Raw genomic sequence first — 19,074 nt, forward strand, 5'->3', positions numbered from 1 at the left:
CATTTAAAAAAGAGGAAAGTGGGTGAATGTATGTTGGCTTGTTGCAATATCTTGCTGATAGACTAAAAATATCTGCAAAACTACACTACTGTCTGTTGGCATAGGTATTTTCTCCCAGTAAATGGCCATCTACATTACTTATAGAGGTGATCAGGAAGTTAATGGAAGGCCCTCTTTGTCAGTGATTAAGATGTACACTATTATTATTTCTTGTATTTTCTATCCAGACAGAGGATCCAGAGAAAAATTTAAAGACATTGGAGAAATAATAAGAATGAACAGGGCTTCCCTGGTGGTGCAGTGGTTGAGAGTCCGCCTGCTGACGCAGGGGACACGGGTTTGTGCCCCGGTCCGGGAAGATCCCACATGCCGCTGAGCGGCTAGGCCCGTGAGCCATGGCCGCTGAGCCTGCGTGTCCGGAGCCTGTGCTCCACAACGGGAGAGGCCACAACAGTGAGAGGCCCACGTACCGCAAAAAAAAAAAAAAAAAAAAAAGAATGAACAGCACTGCTCTCTACCAGCTGGAAACATTTTTCAGGTGGTTTATTTAATGTTCAGGTAACAGAATGCCATTTTTTATTTGAAAACTACAGTAGCTCCTGGTTATAACGAGTGCTAGATTCAGCAGAAAGTTGGCCAAAATTAAATACAACTGAATGAAAATACAGTTGATCCCTGAACAACATGACAGTTAGGGGCACCAGTCCCCGGCACAGTTGAAAATCCACATATAACTTTATAGTCAGCCCTGTGTATCCATAGTTCTGCCTCCTCAGATCCAACCAACGGTGGATTGTGTGGTAGTTTAGTACATATTTATTGAAAAAAAACATGTAAGTGGATCTGCTCAGTTCAAACCTGTGTTACTCGAGGTCCAACTGTAATGAACTTCACAGTTACATAATTTTTATTATTAGAATACTTAAAATATCATTAAGTCAGCCAGAATCTGAAAAATATGACTTGACGTTATCACTAATAGCCAACATTTATTTTCTGAGTTATCTGAGGATGCCAGGAATAAGAGTATACACTTTATATAGCTCAGAAAAATGGAAAACTCTTCTGTACGTTGAGTAGAAAATGTAACTATCCACTGATCCTAACTGTACCCTATGGAATATAGTTTTCATTTTGTTAATTAATTTTCTGTTACTTTCATCAGTGTTTTCACTGGAAGGAATGAAACCTATTTTAGGTTTTTTTCATTCACTCCACCCTAACCTATATATCCCAGATTTGCTCATAGAGCCCCCGTTTCATAAGAATTTTAAAGACAGCTTTAGGTATAACTACATTAAGAAGAAGGATTATAAAGTATTTTCTGCTTGGAATCAGAACATGATGAAACAAATTTCCCTACAATTCTACAATCCATGTAACTGTTAATACACATGTGGGTAGTGTTATCCAAAAGCCCGCCTAAGCCAGTGGCCCACAATATTATTTGTTCACATACTGAGAAAGAAGAGAAGTCTTGTCTGTATGGACCTATAGGTCTTCTCCCAAAAGGAGGCTAGAAAAAAGTCATAAATCTCCATTAAGTTAGAAGAGACCATACCTTCTACAATTGCACATGATATAAAAGCAGAATGAGTAACTGAAAAATTCATTATAGAGTAGGTGAGAGAAGTAATACTAAACATTCATGACTAAATTGGCACCCATGTTACCCAAGTCATCTAGATCTATCAGAGAGAAATAAATTTGGTGATGACTATGTCACCTCCAATGTCATCTCTATTTGCAGATGACATGACATTACATATAGAGAACCCTAAAGACTCCACCAAAACTGTTAGAATTAATAAACTATTTCGGTAAAATCGTAAGCTACAAGATCAGTATACAGAAATCAGTTGTAACTCTGTACACCAACAACAAACTCTCAAAAAGGGAAATTAATTCCATTTACAATAGCATCAAAAAGAATAAAGTGCTAGTTTTAAATTTAACCAAGAGGATGAACGAGCTATACACTGAAAACTCTTAAGACACTGACGAAAGAAATTGAATGAGACACAAATAAATGGAAAGATATTTTGTGTTCATGACTGGAAGAATTTAATATTGTTAAAATGTCCATACCACCCAAAGCAATCTACAGATCCAGTGTAAACCCTCTCAAAATTCGACTGGCATTTTTCACTGGAATAAACAGTCCAAAAATTTGTATGGAACCACAAAAGATCCCAAATAGCCAAAGCAATCTTGAGAAGGAAGAACAACCTGGAGGGATCACATTTCTGATTTCAACTTTTAAAGTGATAGTAATCAAAACAGTATGGTACTGGCATTAAAAACAGAATAGAGAGGCCAGAAATAAATCCACTGGTTTATTTTACTAGTACAGGCAACTAATTTTTGACAAAGCCAAGAATATACAATGAGAAAAGGATAGTCTCTTCAATAAATGGTGTTGGGAAAACTGGACAGCCACACGTAAAAGAATAAAACCAGGCTTCTATCTTATACTGTACACAAAAACTAACTCAAAATGGATTAAAGACTTGAACATGAGACCTGAAACCATAAAACTAGCAGAAAATATAGGGAGTAAGCCCCTTGACATTAGTCTTGGTGTTGATTTTTTTGGATTTGACACCAAAAGCAAAGGTAACAAAAGCAAAAATAAAACAAGTGGGACTACATCAAACTAAAAAGCTTCTGCACAGCGAGGGAACCATCAACAAAATGAAAACCTATGGAATGGGAGAAAACACCCACATATCCAATAAGGGGTTAATATCCAAAATATACAAGGATCTCATACAACACAATACAAAAAAAAAAAAGAATTCAATTTTAAAATGGGCAAAAGAGCTAAATAGACGTTTTTTCCAAAGAAGACCTATAAATGGACAAGTATATGAAAAGATGCACAACATCACTAATCATCAAGGAAATGCAAATCAAAACCACAATGAGATATCACCTCAAACCTGTTAGGATATCTGTTACGAAAAAGACAAGAGATAACATGCTGGTGAGGATGTGGAGAAAAGAAAACCCTTGTAGACTTTTGGTGGGAATGTAAACTTGTACAGCCACTATGGAAAGCAGTATGAAGGTTCCTCAAGAAATTAAAAATAGTACTACTATATGATCCAGTAATCCCACTTCTGGGTATATATCCAAAGGCAACAAAATCATTATCTCCAAGAGATATCTGCACTCCCTATTTCATAGCAACAATATTCACAACAGCCAGTATATGGAAACAACTTAAGTGTCCATCAACTGATGAACGTATACAGAAAATGTGTTTATACACACACACACACACACACACACACACAAAATGGAGTATTATTCAGCCAAAAAAAAAGTCAAGCTTCATAGAAAAATTGTAGAAAAGTGGTTGCCAAGACTAGGAGATGGGGGAAATAGGGAGAGGTTGGTAAAAAGGTACAAACTTTCAGTTAGAGGATCTAATGTATAACATAGTGACTACAGTTGATAACACTGTATTATAGAATTGAAATTTGCTAAGAGTAGAACTGAAATGTTCTCAACAACAAAAGTGAATATATGAGGTGATCGATATGTTAATTAACTTAATAGGGGGAATCCTTTTAAATGTATACATATATCAAATCATCATGTTCGCTTTAAATATCTTACGATCTTATTTGTCAATTATACCTTTAAAAAAAAAGCAAACTGACACCCATGTAATTGAAGTTATCTAGAGCTATAGGAAAGAAATAGAATTGGTGGTGACCAATGCTCACTGAAGGATGACTTTCCTTTCCTGAAGTGGCATACTGCCATACTCAGAGACACCCTAGCCAGTGAGCTTTATTATTAGACTGTCACTTATTTGGAAGCTTCTTAATCGGCCTAGAATAATAAATGATCTGCTGAGGATGCCAAATTTGCCCCCAAAACAAATATTTTGCCATCATTGCCATATACATGCCTTCTCCTGAGACAGAAACTAATGAAGAGAAATTCTCAAGAAAAAAAGGATCACTTAGAGTTATCATTGTTATACAACCGTCTTATGGCACCAGGAGATATGGACTTGGCTAAGAGGATAGAATATTAAAATAAATGTTGGACTACATAGAATTGGAAAGTTGACCGGTTGTACTTTTTGCTTCTTTCTTATAGGTTCTAAGTTGCCTTTTTAAGTGAGAGAAGAGTATGGCTCAAAGATGACTATAGTGACATCCCATTCGTTTTATTATTTAGAACTGAGGATCTGAAAGACTCAGATTATAGTAGCTATTTGTTTTGTGTGGTGTGGATAGGCCAGGTTGTGATATATGCAGATGGTCCCCTACTTACAGTGGTTCAACTTAACTATTTTTCAACTTTATGATGGTGCGAAAGCAATACACCTTCAGTAGAAACCATACTTTGAATTCTGAATTTTGGTCTTTTCCTGGGCTAGTCATATGCAGTACAATACACCCTCGTGATGCTGGGCAGTGGCAGCAGCTACAGCTCCCACTCAGCCAAGTGATTATGAGGGTGAACAACTGATACAACCATTCTTTTTTCCACTTTCTGTACAGTATTCAATAAGTTACATGAGATATTCAACACTTTACTATAAAAGAGGCTTTGTGTCACATGACTTTGTCCAGTTTTAGGCTAACGTAAGTGTTCTTAGCATGTTTAAGGCAGGCTAAGCTAAAAGCTATGATGTTCAGTAGGTCAGGTGTATTGTAAGCATTTTCAACTTATTGAAACTTGTTGAAACTTTATTGGGCTATAACTCCATCATAAGCCAAGGAAGACATGTACTGTATTCAGAATTCTCTGTCACTACAAGGAATAACTAACCATGTATTCTCAAACCAACTCATGGATAATAACTCCTTCTCTAGGAGGAGTCCTCCGGGAGTCAGAATAAATATCAAACATTGCCTTCAGAAACCATTCCTTCAAAGGAGCCACAATTTGATTTGATTTGATTGTAGAGCAATTTATGCCCTGGGGCATTTTGTAAACAATAAAGCATCAGTCAGCCGTTAATGTAGTTTATTAATGGGTGTGGTCAGGTAGAGAGAGGAAGAGAGTCCTACAAATACCACGAGCATCCCAAGATGACTGGGGATACCCATACCTGCAGTACCTGAGGAGTGACATCAGAGGCTTAATGCTGTAGGGGGCAGAGGGGCGTAGGCTTCGCTAAATCCAGCCATCCATTAAACAAACATGCAAATAACGACAGACCTTAACTTGGGGAAGGGTGTGGTGAGAGAAAAATCACTAACCAGAATTGCTGCAATATATTATCTAAATGTTCAGTTTTGAACAAAAATAATGAGCCATGAAAAGAAACAGGAAAATATAACCCGTACATTAGAAAAACAGAAGGCAATAGAAGCTGCCCTATAAGAGGGACCAAACGTCAGATTTCACAGATAAAGACTTCAAAGTAACCCTTGTAAATATGTTCACAGAACTGAAGGAAAGAATGATGAAAGAAACAAGGGAAGATATAATGACAGTGTTGCATCAGACAAATAATATCAATAAAGAGATAGAAATTATTTTAAAAGAAATAAAAGAACCAAGTGGAAATTCTGGAGTTAAAAAGTACAATAATTGAAATTTTAAAAATTCACTAGAGGACTTCCCTGGTGGCACAGTGGTTAAGAATCTGCCTGCCAATGCAGGGGACACGGGTTCGAGCCCTGGTCCGGGAAGATCCGACATGACGCAGAGCAACTAAGCCCATGTGCCACAACTACTGAGCCTGCGGTCTACAGCCCACGTGCCACAACTACTGAAGCCCGCATGCCTAGAGCCCATGCTCTGCAACGAGAGAAGCCACCACAAGAAGCCTGCACACCGCAATGAAGAGTAGGCCCTGCTCACCACAACCAGAGAAAGCCCGCACACAGCAACAAAGACCCAACACAACCAAAGATAAATAAATAAATTCACTAGAGATGCTCCACAGAGAGTATTCAAGCTGAAGAACAGAGAGAGAAAAACAAAAGAAGAAAAGTGAACAGAGCCTCAGAGAAAAATGAGACACCATTAAGCACACCAACATACGCATAATGGGAGTTAGGAGAGGAAAGAGAGAAAGGAGGGGGAAAAAAAATCCAAAGAATGGTGGGTGAAAATTTCCCAAATAGATTGAAAAAAGCTAACCTATATACATCAGGAAACTTGCTGAATTCTGAGTCGGATAAGCTCAAAGATATCCACAAAGGATGCATCATAATAAAAATGCTGGAAGTCAGAAATAAGGAGAAAACCTTGAAGGCAGCAAGAGAGAAATGACTTGTGACTAACAAGGGAACCCCCCCCACACACACCAATAAGATTAACAGCTTACTTATCAGCATAAACCACGTAAGCCAGGACAGTGGAATAACATATTCAGAGTACTCAAAGAAAAACTTGCCAACCAGAAATCCTACATCCAGCAAAGCTATTTATCAAAATGAATGCAAAATAAAAAATTTCAAGATAGCAAAAACTGAAGTTCTTCAATCTGAAAGCAAGTGACCCCAGATTGTAATTTGAATCCACATGAAAAAGAACACCAGTAAAGGTAATAAGGTAATTATGAAAGACAGTATTAATAACTGTTTTCTTCTTTTCTTAACTGATTTAGAAAGCAATTGTATCAAATAATAGATATATGTTACTGTCAGACCTATAACATATAGAAAGGTAGTATTTGTCTAATATATTTGCCAATAACAGCACAAAGGAGGTGGGTGGGAGCAAAGCTGTATGGGGCTGAGTAAACCATTACAGATGGTAAAGTAGTAATTATAATATTGCTGAGTTTGTAACATGAATAGATACAATATGTATAATGGCCATACTACAGTATGGGGGTAAAGGGAATAGAGCTAGGGAATTCCCTGGCAGTCCAGTGGTTAGGACTCCATGCTTTCACTTCCGAGGGCCTGGGTTCAATCCCTGGTCAGGGACCTAAAATCCCACAAGACACACAGCATGGCCAAAAAATGGTTGGGGTTGGGGCAGGGGCCCGAGGGATAGAGCTATATTGAAGTAATATTTCTGTATATCACTGGAATTAAGGTAGTATAAATCTGAAGCTGACTGTCATAAGATGTATATGGTAAACCCTAGAGCAACCTCTTAAAAAAAAACAAAACTCAATATAGTAAAAAAAAAAAAAAAATCATTAATTAAAATGCTACATTAGAAAATACTCACTTATGCAAAAGAAAACAACAATAGAGGAATAGAGGAACAAAAAAGACATTAAAAGTTAAAAGAAATCAAATTCAGCTATATCAACAACATTAAATGTGAATGGATTAAACAATCCAATCAAAAGAGAGATTATCCAACACAATAAAAAAATCATGATTCATCTCTATGTGGTCTACGGGAGACACACTTTAGATTCACAGATAGAAATAAAATGAAAGTAAAAGAATAGAAAAAAGGTATCATGCAAATAGCAATCGTAAGAAAGCTGGAGTGGCTATACTAATATTAGATTAAGTAGACTTTAAAACAAAAAATTTACTAGAGATAAAGAGGAACATTTTATAATAATCAAAAGGCCAGTCCAGGAAAATATAACAGTTAAAAGCATGTGCATCTAATAACAGAGCACCAAAATACATTTAGCAAAAACTGAGATGGATGAAAAGAGAAACAGATGATTCAACAATAAGAGTGGGAAACTTCAATGCCTCCACTTTCAATAATGGATAAAACAACTAGACAGAAGATTAACAAGGAAAAATTGAATGATAATAAACCAGCTAGACCTAACAGACATCTCTATAACACCTCATCCAACAACAACAGAATATACATTCTTCAAGTAAACATGAAATATATTCCAAGATAGACCATATGCTAGGCCATCAAACAACCTCAATAAGTTTAAAAGGATAGAAATAATACAAAGTATATTCTCTGATCCCAAAGGAATGAGATTAGAAATCAGTGTCAGGGAAGAAATTGGGAAAATCAATAAATATGTCTAAATTAAACCACAGACGCCTAAACAACAAATGAATCAAAGAAGAAATTCCAAGGGGAATCAAAATTCTTAAAGACAAATGAAAAATGAAGACACAACACACCCAAATTTAAGAAATGCAGCTAATGTAATTCGTAGAGGGAAATTTATAGCTGTAAATGCCTTTATTAAGAAAGAAGGTCTCAAACCAATAATTCAATCTTCCACATTAAGACAATGGGAAAATGACAACCTAAACTTGAAGGAGAAGAAAGGAAATAATAAAAAGTAGAGCAGAAATTAATGAAATAAGACTAGAAAAGAAATAGAGAAAAGTCAATGAATCCAAAAGCTGATTCTTTGAAAATATCAATAAAATTGACAAACATTTAACTAGGTTGACAAAAAAGAAAAAGGACTCAATACAGTCAGAAATGAAAAAAGAGACATCACTACCAACCTTACAGAAATAAAAAGGACTGTAAAGGAATACTGTGAACAAATGTATGCCAAGAAGTTAGATACCTGTTTTTCTACTAGATATAAATGAAATGAACAAATTCCTAGAAAGACATAAACTACTAAAACTGAATCAAGTTTAGAAGAAATAGACAATCGAAATAGGCCTATAACAAGTGAAGACACTGAATTAGTAATTAAAAAAAAAAAAAAAAAACTTCAAAAAGAAAAGCCCAGGCTCAGATGGCTTCACTGCTGAACTCTACCAAACATTTAAAGAGGAATGAATACCAAAACTTCACAAATCTTCCCTAAAATAGAAGAGGATGAATACTTCCCAACACATTTTGTGAAGCCAGTATTACTCTAATACCAAACGAAAGACATGAGAAGAAAACTACAGACTAATAGTTCATATGAATATGGATGCAAAAATTCTCAACAAAATACAGCAAACCAAATCCAGCAACTTATAAAAATAATTATATACCCTAATCAAGTGGAATTTATCCCAAGAATGCAAAGTTGATTCAATATCTGAAAATCAGTTAATGTAAATTAATCATATCAATAGAGTTAAAAAACAAGATCATCTCAATAGAAGCATTTAACAAATCCAACATCCTTCCATGATAGAAACACTCAACAAATTAGGAATAAGAGGGAAGTGCCTCAACCTGATAAAGAACATCTACTAAAAACCCACAGTTAATATCATGCTTATTGGTGAAAGAGGGGATGTCTTCCTGCTAAGATAAAGAACAAGACAAGGATGTCTGCTCTCACCACTTATATTCAACATTATATGAGGTTCTAGCCAGGGCAGTTAGCTGAGAAAAAGAAATAAGATTGAAAAGGAAGAAGTAAACTGTCCCTATTTGCTAATGACATGATTTTATGTATACAAAATACTAAGTAATTAGCTAAAAAACTATTGGAACTAATAAAATTAGTACATCAAGACTGAAGTAAACATAAATTTACAAAAATGTTTTATTTTTATATACCTACAATGAACAACCTGAAAATGAAATAAAGAAAATAATTGCACTCACAATAGCATCAAAAAGAATAAAATACTTGGGAATAAATTTAACAAAAAATACAAACTTTAAAAACTACAGGGGCTTCCCTGGTGGCGCAGTGGTTGAGAATCTGCCTGCCAATGCAGGGGACACGGGTTCGAGCCCTGGTCTGGGAAGATCCCACATGCCGTGGAGCAACTAAGCCCGTGAGCCACAACTACTGAGCCTGTGCGTCTGGAGCCTGTGCTCCACACCGGGAGAGGCCGTGACAGTGAGAGGCCCGCGCCCCACGATGAAGAGTGGCCCCTGCTCACCGCAACTGGAGAAAGCCCTCGCACAGAAAAGAAGACCCAACACAGCCAAAAATAAATAAATAAATAAATTTATTTTTTTAAAAACACCTACAAAACAGGGCTTCCCTGGTGGCGCAGTGGTTGAGAGTCTGCCTGCCAATGCAGGGGACGCGGGTTCGTGCCCCGGTCCGGGAAGATCCCACATGCCGCGGAGCAGCTGGGCCTCTGAGCCATGGCTGCTGAGCCTGAGTGTCTGGAGCCTGTGCTCTGCAACAGGAGAGGCCACAACAGTGAGAGGCCCGTGTACCGCAAAAAAAAAAAACAAAAAAAACCTACAAAGCATTGAAAGAAATTGAAGAAGATCAAAATAAGTGGAAAAATATCTCCTGTTCATGGATCAGAAGATTTAACATTGTTAAGATTGCAATATTCCCCTAAATGCAAGAGCTAAAACTATAAAACTCTTAGAAGAAAACAGAAGGGTAAATCTTCATGACCTTGGATTTGGCAAAAGGATTCTTAGATAGGACACCAAAAGTCCAAGCAACTAAAAAAAAAAAAAAAAAAAAGAAAAAAGAAACAAATGTGGATGTCATCAAAATTTAAAACTTTTGTGCTTCACAGGACACCACTAAGAGCGGGAAAAGACAACCCACAGAATGGGAGAAACTATTTGCAAATCATTTATTTGATGAAGGACTTGTATCCAGAATATATGAAGAGGCCTTACAACTCAATGATAAAGACAACTCACCCAAATGAAAAATGAGCAAAGGATCTGAATATACATTTATCCAAAGAAGATATACAAATAGCCAATAAACATGAAAAAAAAATGTTCAGTATCACTAGTCATTCGGGAAATGCAAATTAAAACCACAAGATACCACTTCACATCCACTAGGATGTGGGATAATACAAAAAGTTGGATAATAACAAGTTTTAGGAAAGATGTAAAGAAATCAGAAGACTCATATACTGCTGATGTGAATGTAAAATGGTGCAGCCATATTGGAAAACAGTACGACAGTTCCTCAAAAAGTTAAACACAGTTACCATATAACTCCTCAATTCCACTCCTAGGTATATACCCAAGAGAAATGAAAACATATGCCCCCACAAAAACTTATACACGAATGTTTATAGCAGCATTATTTATAATAGCCAAAAGATGGAAGCAACACAAATGTTTATCACCTGATAAATGGATAAACAAAATGTGGTATATCCATACAATGGAATATTATTCCGCAATAAAAAGGAATAAAGTACTCATATATGCTACAACTTGGATGAACCTGGAAAACATTACCCTAAGTGAAAGAAGCCAGCCACAAAAATCCACATATTATATGATTCCATTCATATGGAAGTCCAGAATAGAGAAATCTGTAGAGACAGAGATTTGTAGTTGCTTATTGCTTGATGAGGGATGGGGTGGGATGAGGAGGATGGAGAATGATAGCTAAAGGATATGGGGGTTCTTTTCAAAGTGATGAAAATGTTCTCAAGTTGGCCACGATGATGGCTGCACATATCTGAATTTAGTAAAAAAACACTGAATTATACACTTTAAGTGGATGAATTGTATAGTATGTGAATTATATCTCAGTTAAGCTGTTTTTTAAGAAACAAACAAGGGGGAGGTCTTTGTGTACTATTCTGGAATAATCTCCAAAATATTTTGTTAAATAAGACAACAAGATGCAGGAGAAAAAAAAGAATTATTTCATATCCTATATGTAGGTTGTGTATCCTATAGTTACATGAATCTGTAAATGTGTTAAAATTCATAGAACTGTGCAACAAAAGAGGAAAAGGTAATTTTATTGTATTATGATGTAAAAATATAGAATCTTTAAAAATACAGTAGAAATTGAGAGAGGAGAGGTATTGTCACCAGACTTGGTAGTCCCGGTGGTGGACATCTGGGAAATCTTCAAGAAGAAAGTCACACTTGCAAGTATCTCGAAGGATGATTTGGCTCTGGATGGACAGATATTTAAGGAGAGGTTTGATGATGAAAAGAAAATCATTTAAGACAAATGTTAACAATGGCCAAGAGTACAGAGTAGAGAATTTCTGACCGTCTGGGGAGCATTAATTGTTTAGTTCACTGAAAGGAAGGATGCACACAGGAAAGAAAATAGATCAGTTTGTGGATTTCCTTGTGCGTCAGGTTAAGAATTGAAGACTTTGTTGTATGGTCATTGATGAGCCATGAAAGGTATCTGATCAGGACTCTGCCTTGGGGATATTATTCCATGGGAACTGCTAGTAAATAAGTTGTAGACCAGTTAGAAGGCTGTTATAGTAATTCAGTCAGAGAATGAAGGACTAATACAGGTGGTGGAGATCTGAGAGAGACGGGAACACATGGGATCGGTATTGTGAAGAATGTGGCAGGTGGTTGGGGAGGGAGAAAAAAGTCCAAAAATTGGCTCTTTGGTTTTGTGCCTACGTGACTGGGATGATAGTACTGTTAGGAAAAGGAAGGGAAAGCAGAGAAGTTGGTGAGTTTAGGTTGGGAGTTGTTTAGTTTCAGGAGCTAGGAGACGTCTAAATAAGACACTTAATGGCAGTTACAGAGGGAAGCCCCACAGTATGGTCGGCACCACACCTGCAAATTCAACCAACCTGGGATGGAAAATATTTGGGGCGGGGGGAGGAATCCAGAAAGTTGTAAAAAGCGAAACACGAATTTGCCTCACAGTGGCAACTATTTACATAGCATTTAGATTGTATCAGGTATTGTAAGTAATGCAGAGATGATTCAAAATGTACAAGAGGATATGTGTAGGTTATATAAAATGTGGGAAAGATATATGGTGGTGCAATCAGAAAGTTGAGTTGGGAAAGTTGGAAGTCAGGGAAGCTCATGTTGGATAACTTCAAGTTTTTTCCCATAAAATACGAAGCAAGGTCATCCACAGAGGGAATAAAATTGAAGAGTGTTTCTAAGCAGCTTTAAATATTTTCTCTAATTCTGCCCTTTTGCATGAATGGAAAACAAATGATCCACATCAATTATAATAGGTAATTATAAGCCTTTAACATTTGCTAGGTATCATGCTAAGAGCTTACTTCAAACTTAAAACATCCCTACCAGACAAAAGGTATTAGCAGTTTTATCCACATATTACAGAGGGTAATACATGAGAGAGAGAGAGAGAGAGAGAGAGAGAGAAAGAGAGAGAGAGAGAGAGAGAGAGAGGATTGGAAATAGCTCAAGGTTACCCAGCTAATCAGAGGCGGAACCAAAACTGAATATGAGCTCTAACTCTGAGCTCTGAGGATGTTAGAGCATGCTTTCTGAGGTTTTCCTTTCAAATTTCTTTAAAGCAGCAAAATGTTGGTTCAAGAATTTACACGGATTAAGGGGATAGAATACAAAGTATGTATTCCATGTATACAATGAAATGTAATTTTAATATAATTTTAATAAAGTTTACCTTTTAAATAAATGGAGAAGGGATGGCTTGTTTAATAAGTGCATTGGGGCAGTTAACTATCCAACTTTAATTTTTTTTAATTAATTTTGATCTCCTGTTTAAAATATATATAATAGAAATCAGAACAGTGGTTGTCTATGGCAGGGTAGAGATGGATTTAGGGGCACAGGGAACTTTCTAGGGTAACAGGAATTTTCAATAATTTGATTAGAATGTTGGTTGCATGGGGGTTTTTTGTCAAAACTCATTGAAATGTACATTTAAAAATCTGTACATTCCACTCTATGTAAATTTTATCTCAGTTTTAAAAAGGGAAATCTATCTATAGACCTCCAAGACATCATTAAATTTAAAAGAGCAAGCTAAAGGGTGAGACGTACAATATAATACCATTTATACAGAAGAAAGAAAACATTATTTCTGTGGATCCACACTTGTGTGTGTAAATGTCTCATGGTTCTTGGGTCCATCTACTCCACCAAGAGGTCCTTCCGCTAGTGTCAGTCTTGGTGCTCTTAGGGTTTCTTTCTGGGATGCGAAGAAAAGAAAGACTTCTATATTATAACATCGTTAGCTTAAGAGTAAATTTCCCCATTGTTCATAATACCCCTTGGTATAATATTCTCAGGTGAAGAAAGATACTCTTTCAGGAAATTCTGACTGAAAAACACAACGTGTTTGTATAGTGATTCTGGAAACTAGTACATCTTCACAGGCAGCCTTGTAGAATGGGGCTGTAATCAGGTGATCTGAATTCTTGTTCTGACTCTGCCACTTGATTAGATGGATATTTTGGAGTAATTCATTTAATCTCTCTGGGCTTCAATTTCCATGTTGGTTAGAAAAATGGACTGAACTGATGACTGAGGGTCCATCCAGGCCTAAGATTCAGTAAACCCTGTTCCTTCACACGGACCTTCTGTGAAAGAGGTCACCTGACCTACAGTAGACATATGGAAAGTCAGATTTTCTCTGCTTTTACATTTTGAAACAGGTGACAACCAAAGCCAAGCAACTGAAGGATGCAGTTACCTGCTCCCCAGGTGAGTCAGCACCCACTCCACCCCATTAATCTAAAGCCGTGCCTTCAAAATAAATCCCTTTTTAGGATAACTTGTTTTGCCCAATGGACTCTACTGGTCATCTCTGTGAAAGGGATCGAATTACAAGCACCCACAAGCCAATGCAGCCCTGCACACACAGTGGTGCTAAGATGTACTTAATAAGTTTGAAGAACTGTAAAAACCTTGTTCTTCTCTAGTATTGGGGCGGGGGGGGGGGGCACGCAGGGGAAAGCCAGTCTGCGCCATTTCCCCACAGTGTCCACCACTGCCACCACACACACAAAGCGTCCTTCAGGACAGGCCAAGCAGCTTCTCCAAGAATCTATGTTTCTCAAAATCCATTTCCTCCAGGGACTTCCCTGGTGGTGCAGCAGTTAAGAATCCGCCTGCCAATGCAGGGGACACGAGTTCAAGCCCTGGTCCGGGAAGATCCCACATGCCACGGAGCAACTAAGCCCATGCGCCACAACTACTGAGGCCACGTGCCACAACTACTGAAGCCCGTGCTCCACAACAAGAGAAGCCACCGCAATGAGAAGCCCGCACACCACAACGAAGAGTAGCCCCTGCTCTCCACAACTAGAGAAAGCCCGCGTGCAGCAACAAAGTCCCAACGCAGCCAAAAATAAAATAAATTTATTTTTTTTAAAAAATCCATTTCTTCCAATACTAAGTGGATCAAGTCCCCATACTTTTTGTTTGGAACCAAGAAGAAAATGCCTCCTAAACCTTCCAGCTCCACTTAAATACAGGTCCCTGTACTCGATGTAACCTACTAGGGACCAGCAAACCCTGAGATCTCGAAATGTCTCCCCTGGAGAGGACGGGGCGTGTGGTTCTGCGGGCTCCAGCAAGGAGGGCATTTCCAGACTGCTCTCCTGCCAGCGCGGCTGTTGGTCTGCGTGTGGAGGCCCAAGCGCGCAACGTGCTTCTGTGAAAGACGCTCCCCTCCGACACAGTCTCCAGAAACCTGCTCCTGAAAAGGCGGTGGGGCGCGGACAGATCTTCCAGGAGCACCGGAGGCGTCGGGAGTGTGTGAGCAGGGCGGGAAAGGCGTGGCTGAACACACCTGTGGGTCGCAGGGGGAGTGTGCTTTTCTGTCAAGCGAGGCATCGCGGTGGCACAGGAAGCAGCTTGGCTGGGGGGGGGCGGGCCCCCGTGCAGGCAGTGAGCCCAGCGGGAGGTCTGACGGATTCACTGTACTTGCGCTCATGGAATTAATAACAACCCTAGATTCTGAAGAACATCTTTCCATACCTCAAGAGTAGCCGCTTATCCCCTCTCAAAGAGACCTTCTCATCCATCCTCTGGTCGCACCCTGGCCCTGGGAGGCCCCCGAAGTCCTCAGAGCGGTGGAAGGACAAAGGCTTGGAATCAGACAGAAGTGGGTTCAGATCCCACCTCTGCTGCTTCTGAGACTGACTCCCCTCCTCTGTGCAGTTGGGGTCCCGATGCCTGTCTTTATAGAATAGTGTGAACATTAAGTCTACAATACATGCAAAATGCCCAGCGCACTGTCTGCTGCCGTGAAGGCAGCTGTCCTGACCCTTGTCACCGGAACTGACCTTGCCCTTCCCCTCCGTGTGTCCTTTCTCACAGGGATGGTCAGACTCTCCAAACTCAGATCCACAGCCCACAACTCCAGGCCCCCCAAGGCCGCCGCGACCTTGCCGGACGACATCATCACCCAGCGGGAGGAGGCCACGCAGGCCGGGGAGCAGGAGGAGGAGGAGGAGGATGGCGAGGAGGAGGCCGAGCCGGAGGCCGCGGAGGAGAGCCGGCCTCGGAGGCGGAGGCCAGCCCGGCCGCCCGAGCCGGAGGAGAAGGGCCGGGGAAGGAGGCAGAAAGACTTCGACATGTCGGAACAGCACGAGTCCAGCGACGACGAGAGCCAGAAGAGAGAGCGAGCGCGAGCCGCGGAGGAGCCCTGGACTCAGAACCAACAGAAGCTTCTGGAGTTAGCATTACAGCAGTACCCAAAGGGATCCTCTGACCGCTGGGACAAAATCGCCAAGTGTGTCCCGTCCAAGAGTAAGGTGGGTGACGCCGGGAAGGAAGGCCTCCGAGCGGGTCTAGATCACACGGACGCGGCCGCAGCGGGTCCGCCGGCTTTCCCTCCTCCTACGCGTCTTTCTATCCGCCTCATCTCTTACCTGCCAGTTACCTTCCACTAGATGTCTCCCGAGAGCCTGTGAATCTGCACTCGACTGCTTGGTGCAAATGAGGTCAAGATTCCAAGTTGAATCGTTATACAGACCAGTTATGTTTTCTCAGCGAAAACCCCACGCATAGATCATAACCTCCCCCCACAGCAATCCCGCCAACCTTCTGGAGCGTTCGCTCGGCGGGGGCGGGGACGGCCGCGCAGGGCCAGGGCTCCCTCTCAGGCCAGGCGGAGGCTCCCGGCCAGCAAGGAGAAGGTTTCCCACAGAATCACGACCCCCTCCAGCGCTTCACAGCTCTTTAACCCGGGGAACACGTGTGGCGGCCGGCGTCGCCATGGTCGCCAGTTCGGCCGTGTAACTTGTCTGGACTCAGCGGTTAGCACCTGTGGACCAAAGGCTGGCAGTAGCGTTGGGGGCGGGGTCAGGGAGAGGTTGCCCTCAGGATCAGGATCCTGCTTGTCCTCTGTAGCCCTTTCCTCCCTGTGTGCAGCTTTTAGTGTCCGTTTAAACACATCTGCCGAGAGTTCCCAAATGCCAACTCAGATAGGAGGGAAGAGGGGCAGCCCCTGTGGGAGGTCAGGCCCTGTCCGGCCTCTGTCTTCTACTCCGACACTTGGGAGCTGCAGGGCCTCCACTGTGATCTTTTCAACTCCAGCCTTTCCTGATAACAGCCTCCTGGGCGTCTTTCCTCGTAGCCATACCCTTCGTCTGAGGCACCAGGAACACCGAGAAATCAAAAGAACCAGTCTCCTTTGCCTTCTGTGCCCATCACTCGGTAGCCTGTGGGCACACTGATGTTCATTTACATTCTTTTTTTTTTTTTTAATTGAAATTCGATGTCGGAAAATCTAGCTCGTGGCCATGGATGTCCCCGTGCGCACAGGTCTAGTTATCTATCACCTACTTTAAAATGAGGAAGTTGAGAATTCCCGGGGAGAAAAATAAACCATTAGCAGTTGATCTGTTTGAGAAACACATCCTCCCAGCCCCTCCAACTGGTTTGCCAGAAGTAATTGTTTTCCCTGAATTTCTTTAGCATCTGCCGGGACACAGGCGTTTACATGTGTGATGAATTGACACTGGCTTAAAATGAAGGAGCTGGAACCATGGATTCCTGCAGAGAGCACACTCAGAAACTCATTGCCTGGGGGTTTGGAAAGCTTCCTGGTTCAGGAGGAATGAGCAGCGCTGTTTATTACCCCGCAGGTGTTCCCCTTAAGCCTCCCTGTCAGGTCCAGGTCCAGGGGAGGTTGCCTGCTGGCTCGCCTGCTACAGGGCGACTCCCTGGAAGTGGCCTGCAAGCCGCTGGGAGCCCTGGGCCTGAAGGAGGAGCCTCTGCCTGAGGCCCACATGGGGCTGGGCTGGGCTGGGCCCCCCACCCTGGCAGGCCTGCTGCTCAGAGCCCAGGGTCCCCACATCCCCCCCACAGAGCGCTGGGCCGGCCGGGCAGCTCGGCTGTTAGGGAAAGGGTGACACTTTAGGCAGGTGGCCCTTGGGGATGCAGAAGAGGCACTTATTAGAAGATTCTCTCAGAACACTACTAAGCCAAAACCCCAGGAAGAGAATGAACACCCATTCTCTGTCCAGGGCCGCTGATAAAGTCGTCTTCTGCGGAGCACAAACCGGTTCACGTGTGACCTTAAGTTAGTGAAGGCTTACAGTGCCGTTGGGGTGTTTTTGAACAGAAACAGAAATGGATTCCGGAAAGTACCTTGTGATAAACAAGAGAGCAATGAGGCCGACAGGCATTTGGCGTCTGAAGCTACTAGTTCTGTAGCCTGACTGGAAGGCTGGAAGACCTCGGCAGGGCTGGCACGAGCCGGAGGAAGAGCGGGGCACACTCCCCGCAGTAGCCCGTGGGGCTGGGCCGACGTGGCCCTGCGGCAGGAAGGTCCCAGGGGCCCCCAGGGAGAGGCAGCCCATAATGAGAATGATGTTGTGGATGCCTGGCCTCAAGGTTTTTCATTTCTCTGACTAATGTGTTGTGGCGAAACGGTGAAATGTTACAATGTTAAGTACCACTGGCGAGTCGAAAGTCACCATGACAGTAACCAAAGTCTCCGTCCCACAGACAGCAGCCACCGGCCCCTCCCCCAGGGTGCACATCACACCTCCCGCCCGGGCACCCAGGGAATTCCAGGTGGACAGGACAGCCCTTGGTCAGCGCTGGGCATGGCAGGCTCACCCCACGAGGGTCACTGATTGTAACTGTCAACTCTCTGTCTCTCTCTCTCTCTGTCTCTCCAGGAAGACTGTATCGCTAGATACAAGCTGCTGGTTGAACTGGTCCAAAAGAAAAAACAAGCTAAAAGCTGAATCCTCTGGAAGATGATGTTTACCTTATTTTCCAAAAGGATTATTTTTAAAATCTTATGCAGAAATTTGCATTTTGTACCTCACTATTTCTATACGTCATGTGCCTTAGTAAAAAAAATTAAAAATGTAAAATAAATGTTGTGCTACATTGTTTAAACAAATACTGTGTTAAAGGAGAAAAAATCAGATTTGGGTATTTTATAGATTATTTTCTCTCTCATCACTGCAAAGTTTAATTTCCTGGGGAATAAACTGAATAGTGCTTTCCAACAGTCAGGCAAATGTATGATTTTGAAGGAACATATGAGTGAACTAATGTGTAAGAATGAAAACTTAATGTGTTTCTTTGACCAAAGATCACACCAGCTAATGAGTA

General features: G+C 41.1%; 1 protein-coding gene across 1 annotated transcript in view; it reads left to right on the top strand.

Moving 5' to 3' along the window:
• The window catches only part of DNAJC1 (DnaJ heat shock protein family (Hsp40) member C1), a 198,001-nt gene extending 179,142 nt beyond the window's left edge, over window positions 1–18,859 (top strand). Inside the window, exons 10-12 of the mRNA XM_024129642.1 lie at window positions 14,148–14,196; window positions 15,817–16,253; window positions 18,630–18,859. Of these exons, the coding sequence (XP_023985410.1) occupies window positions 14,148–14,196; window positions 15,817–16,253; window positions 18,630–18,698 (555 nt within the window). The 3' untranslated portion in view covers window positions 18,699–18,859. The remainder of the gene's footprint in view (window positions 1–14,147; window positions 14,197–15,816; window positions 16,254–18,629) is intronic.
• The last annotated feature ends 215 nt before the right edge of the window (window positions 18,860–19,074 follow it).

This window comes from Physeter macrocephalus, chromosome 11 (assembly GCF_002837175.3).
Source record: "Physeter macrocephalus isolate SW-GA chromosome 11, ASM283717v5, whole genome shotgun sequence".
Taxonomy (NCBI): domain Eukaryota; kingdom Metazoa; phylum Chordata; class Mammalia; order Artiodactyla; family Physeteridae; genus Physeter; species Physeter macrocephalus.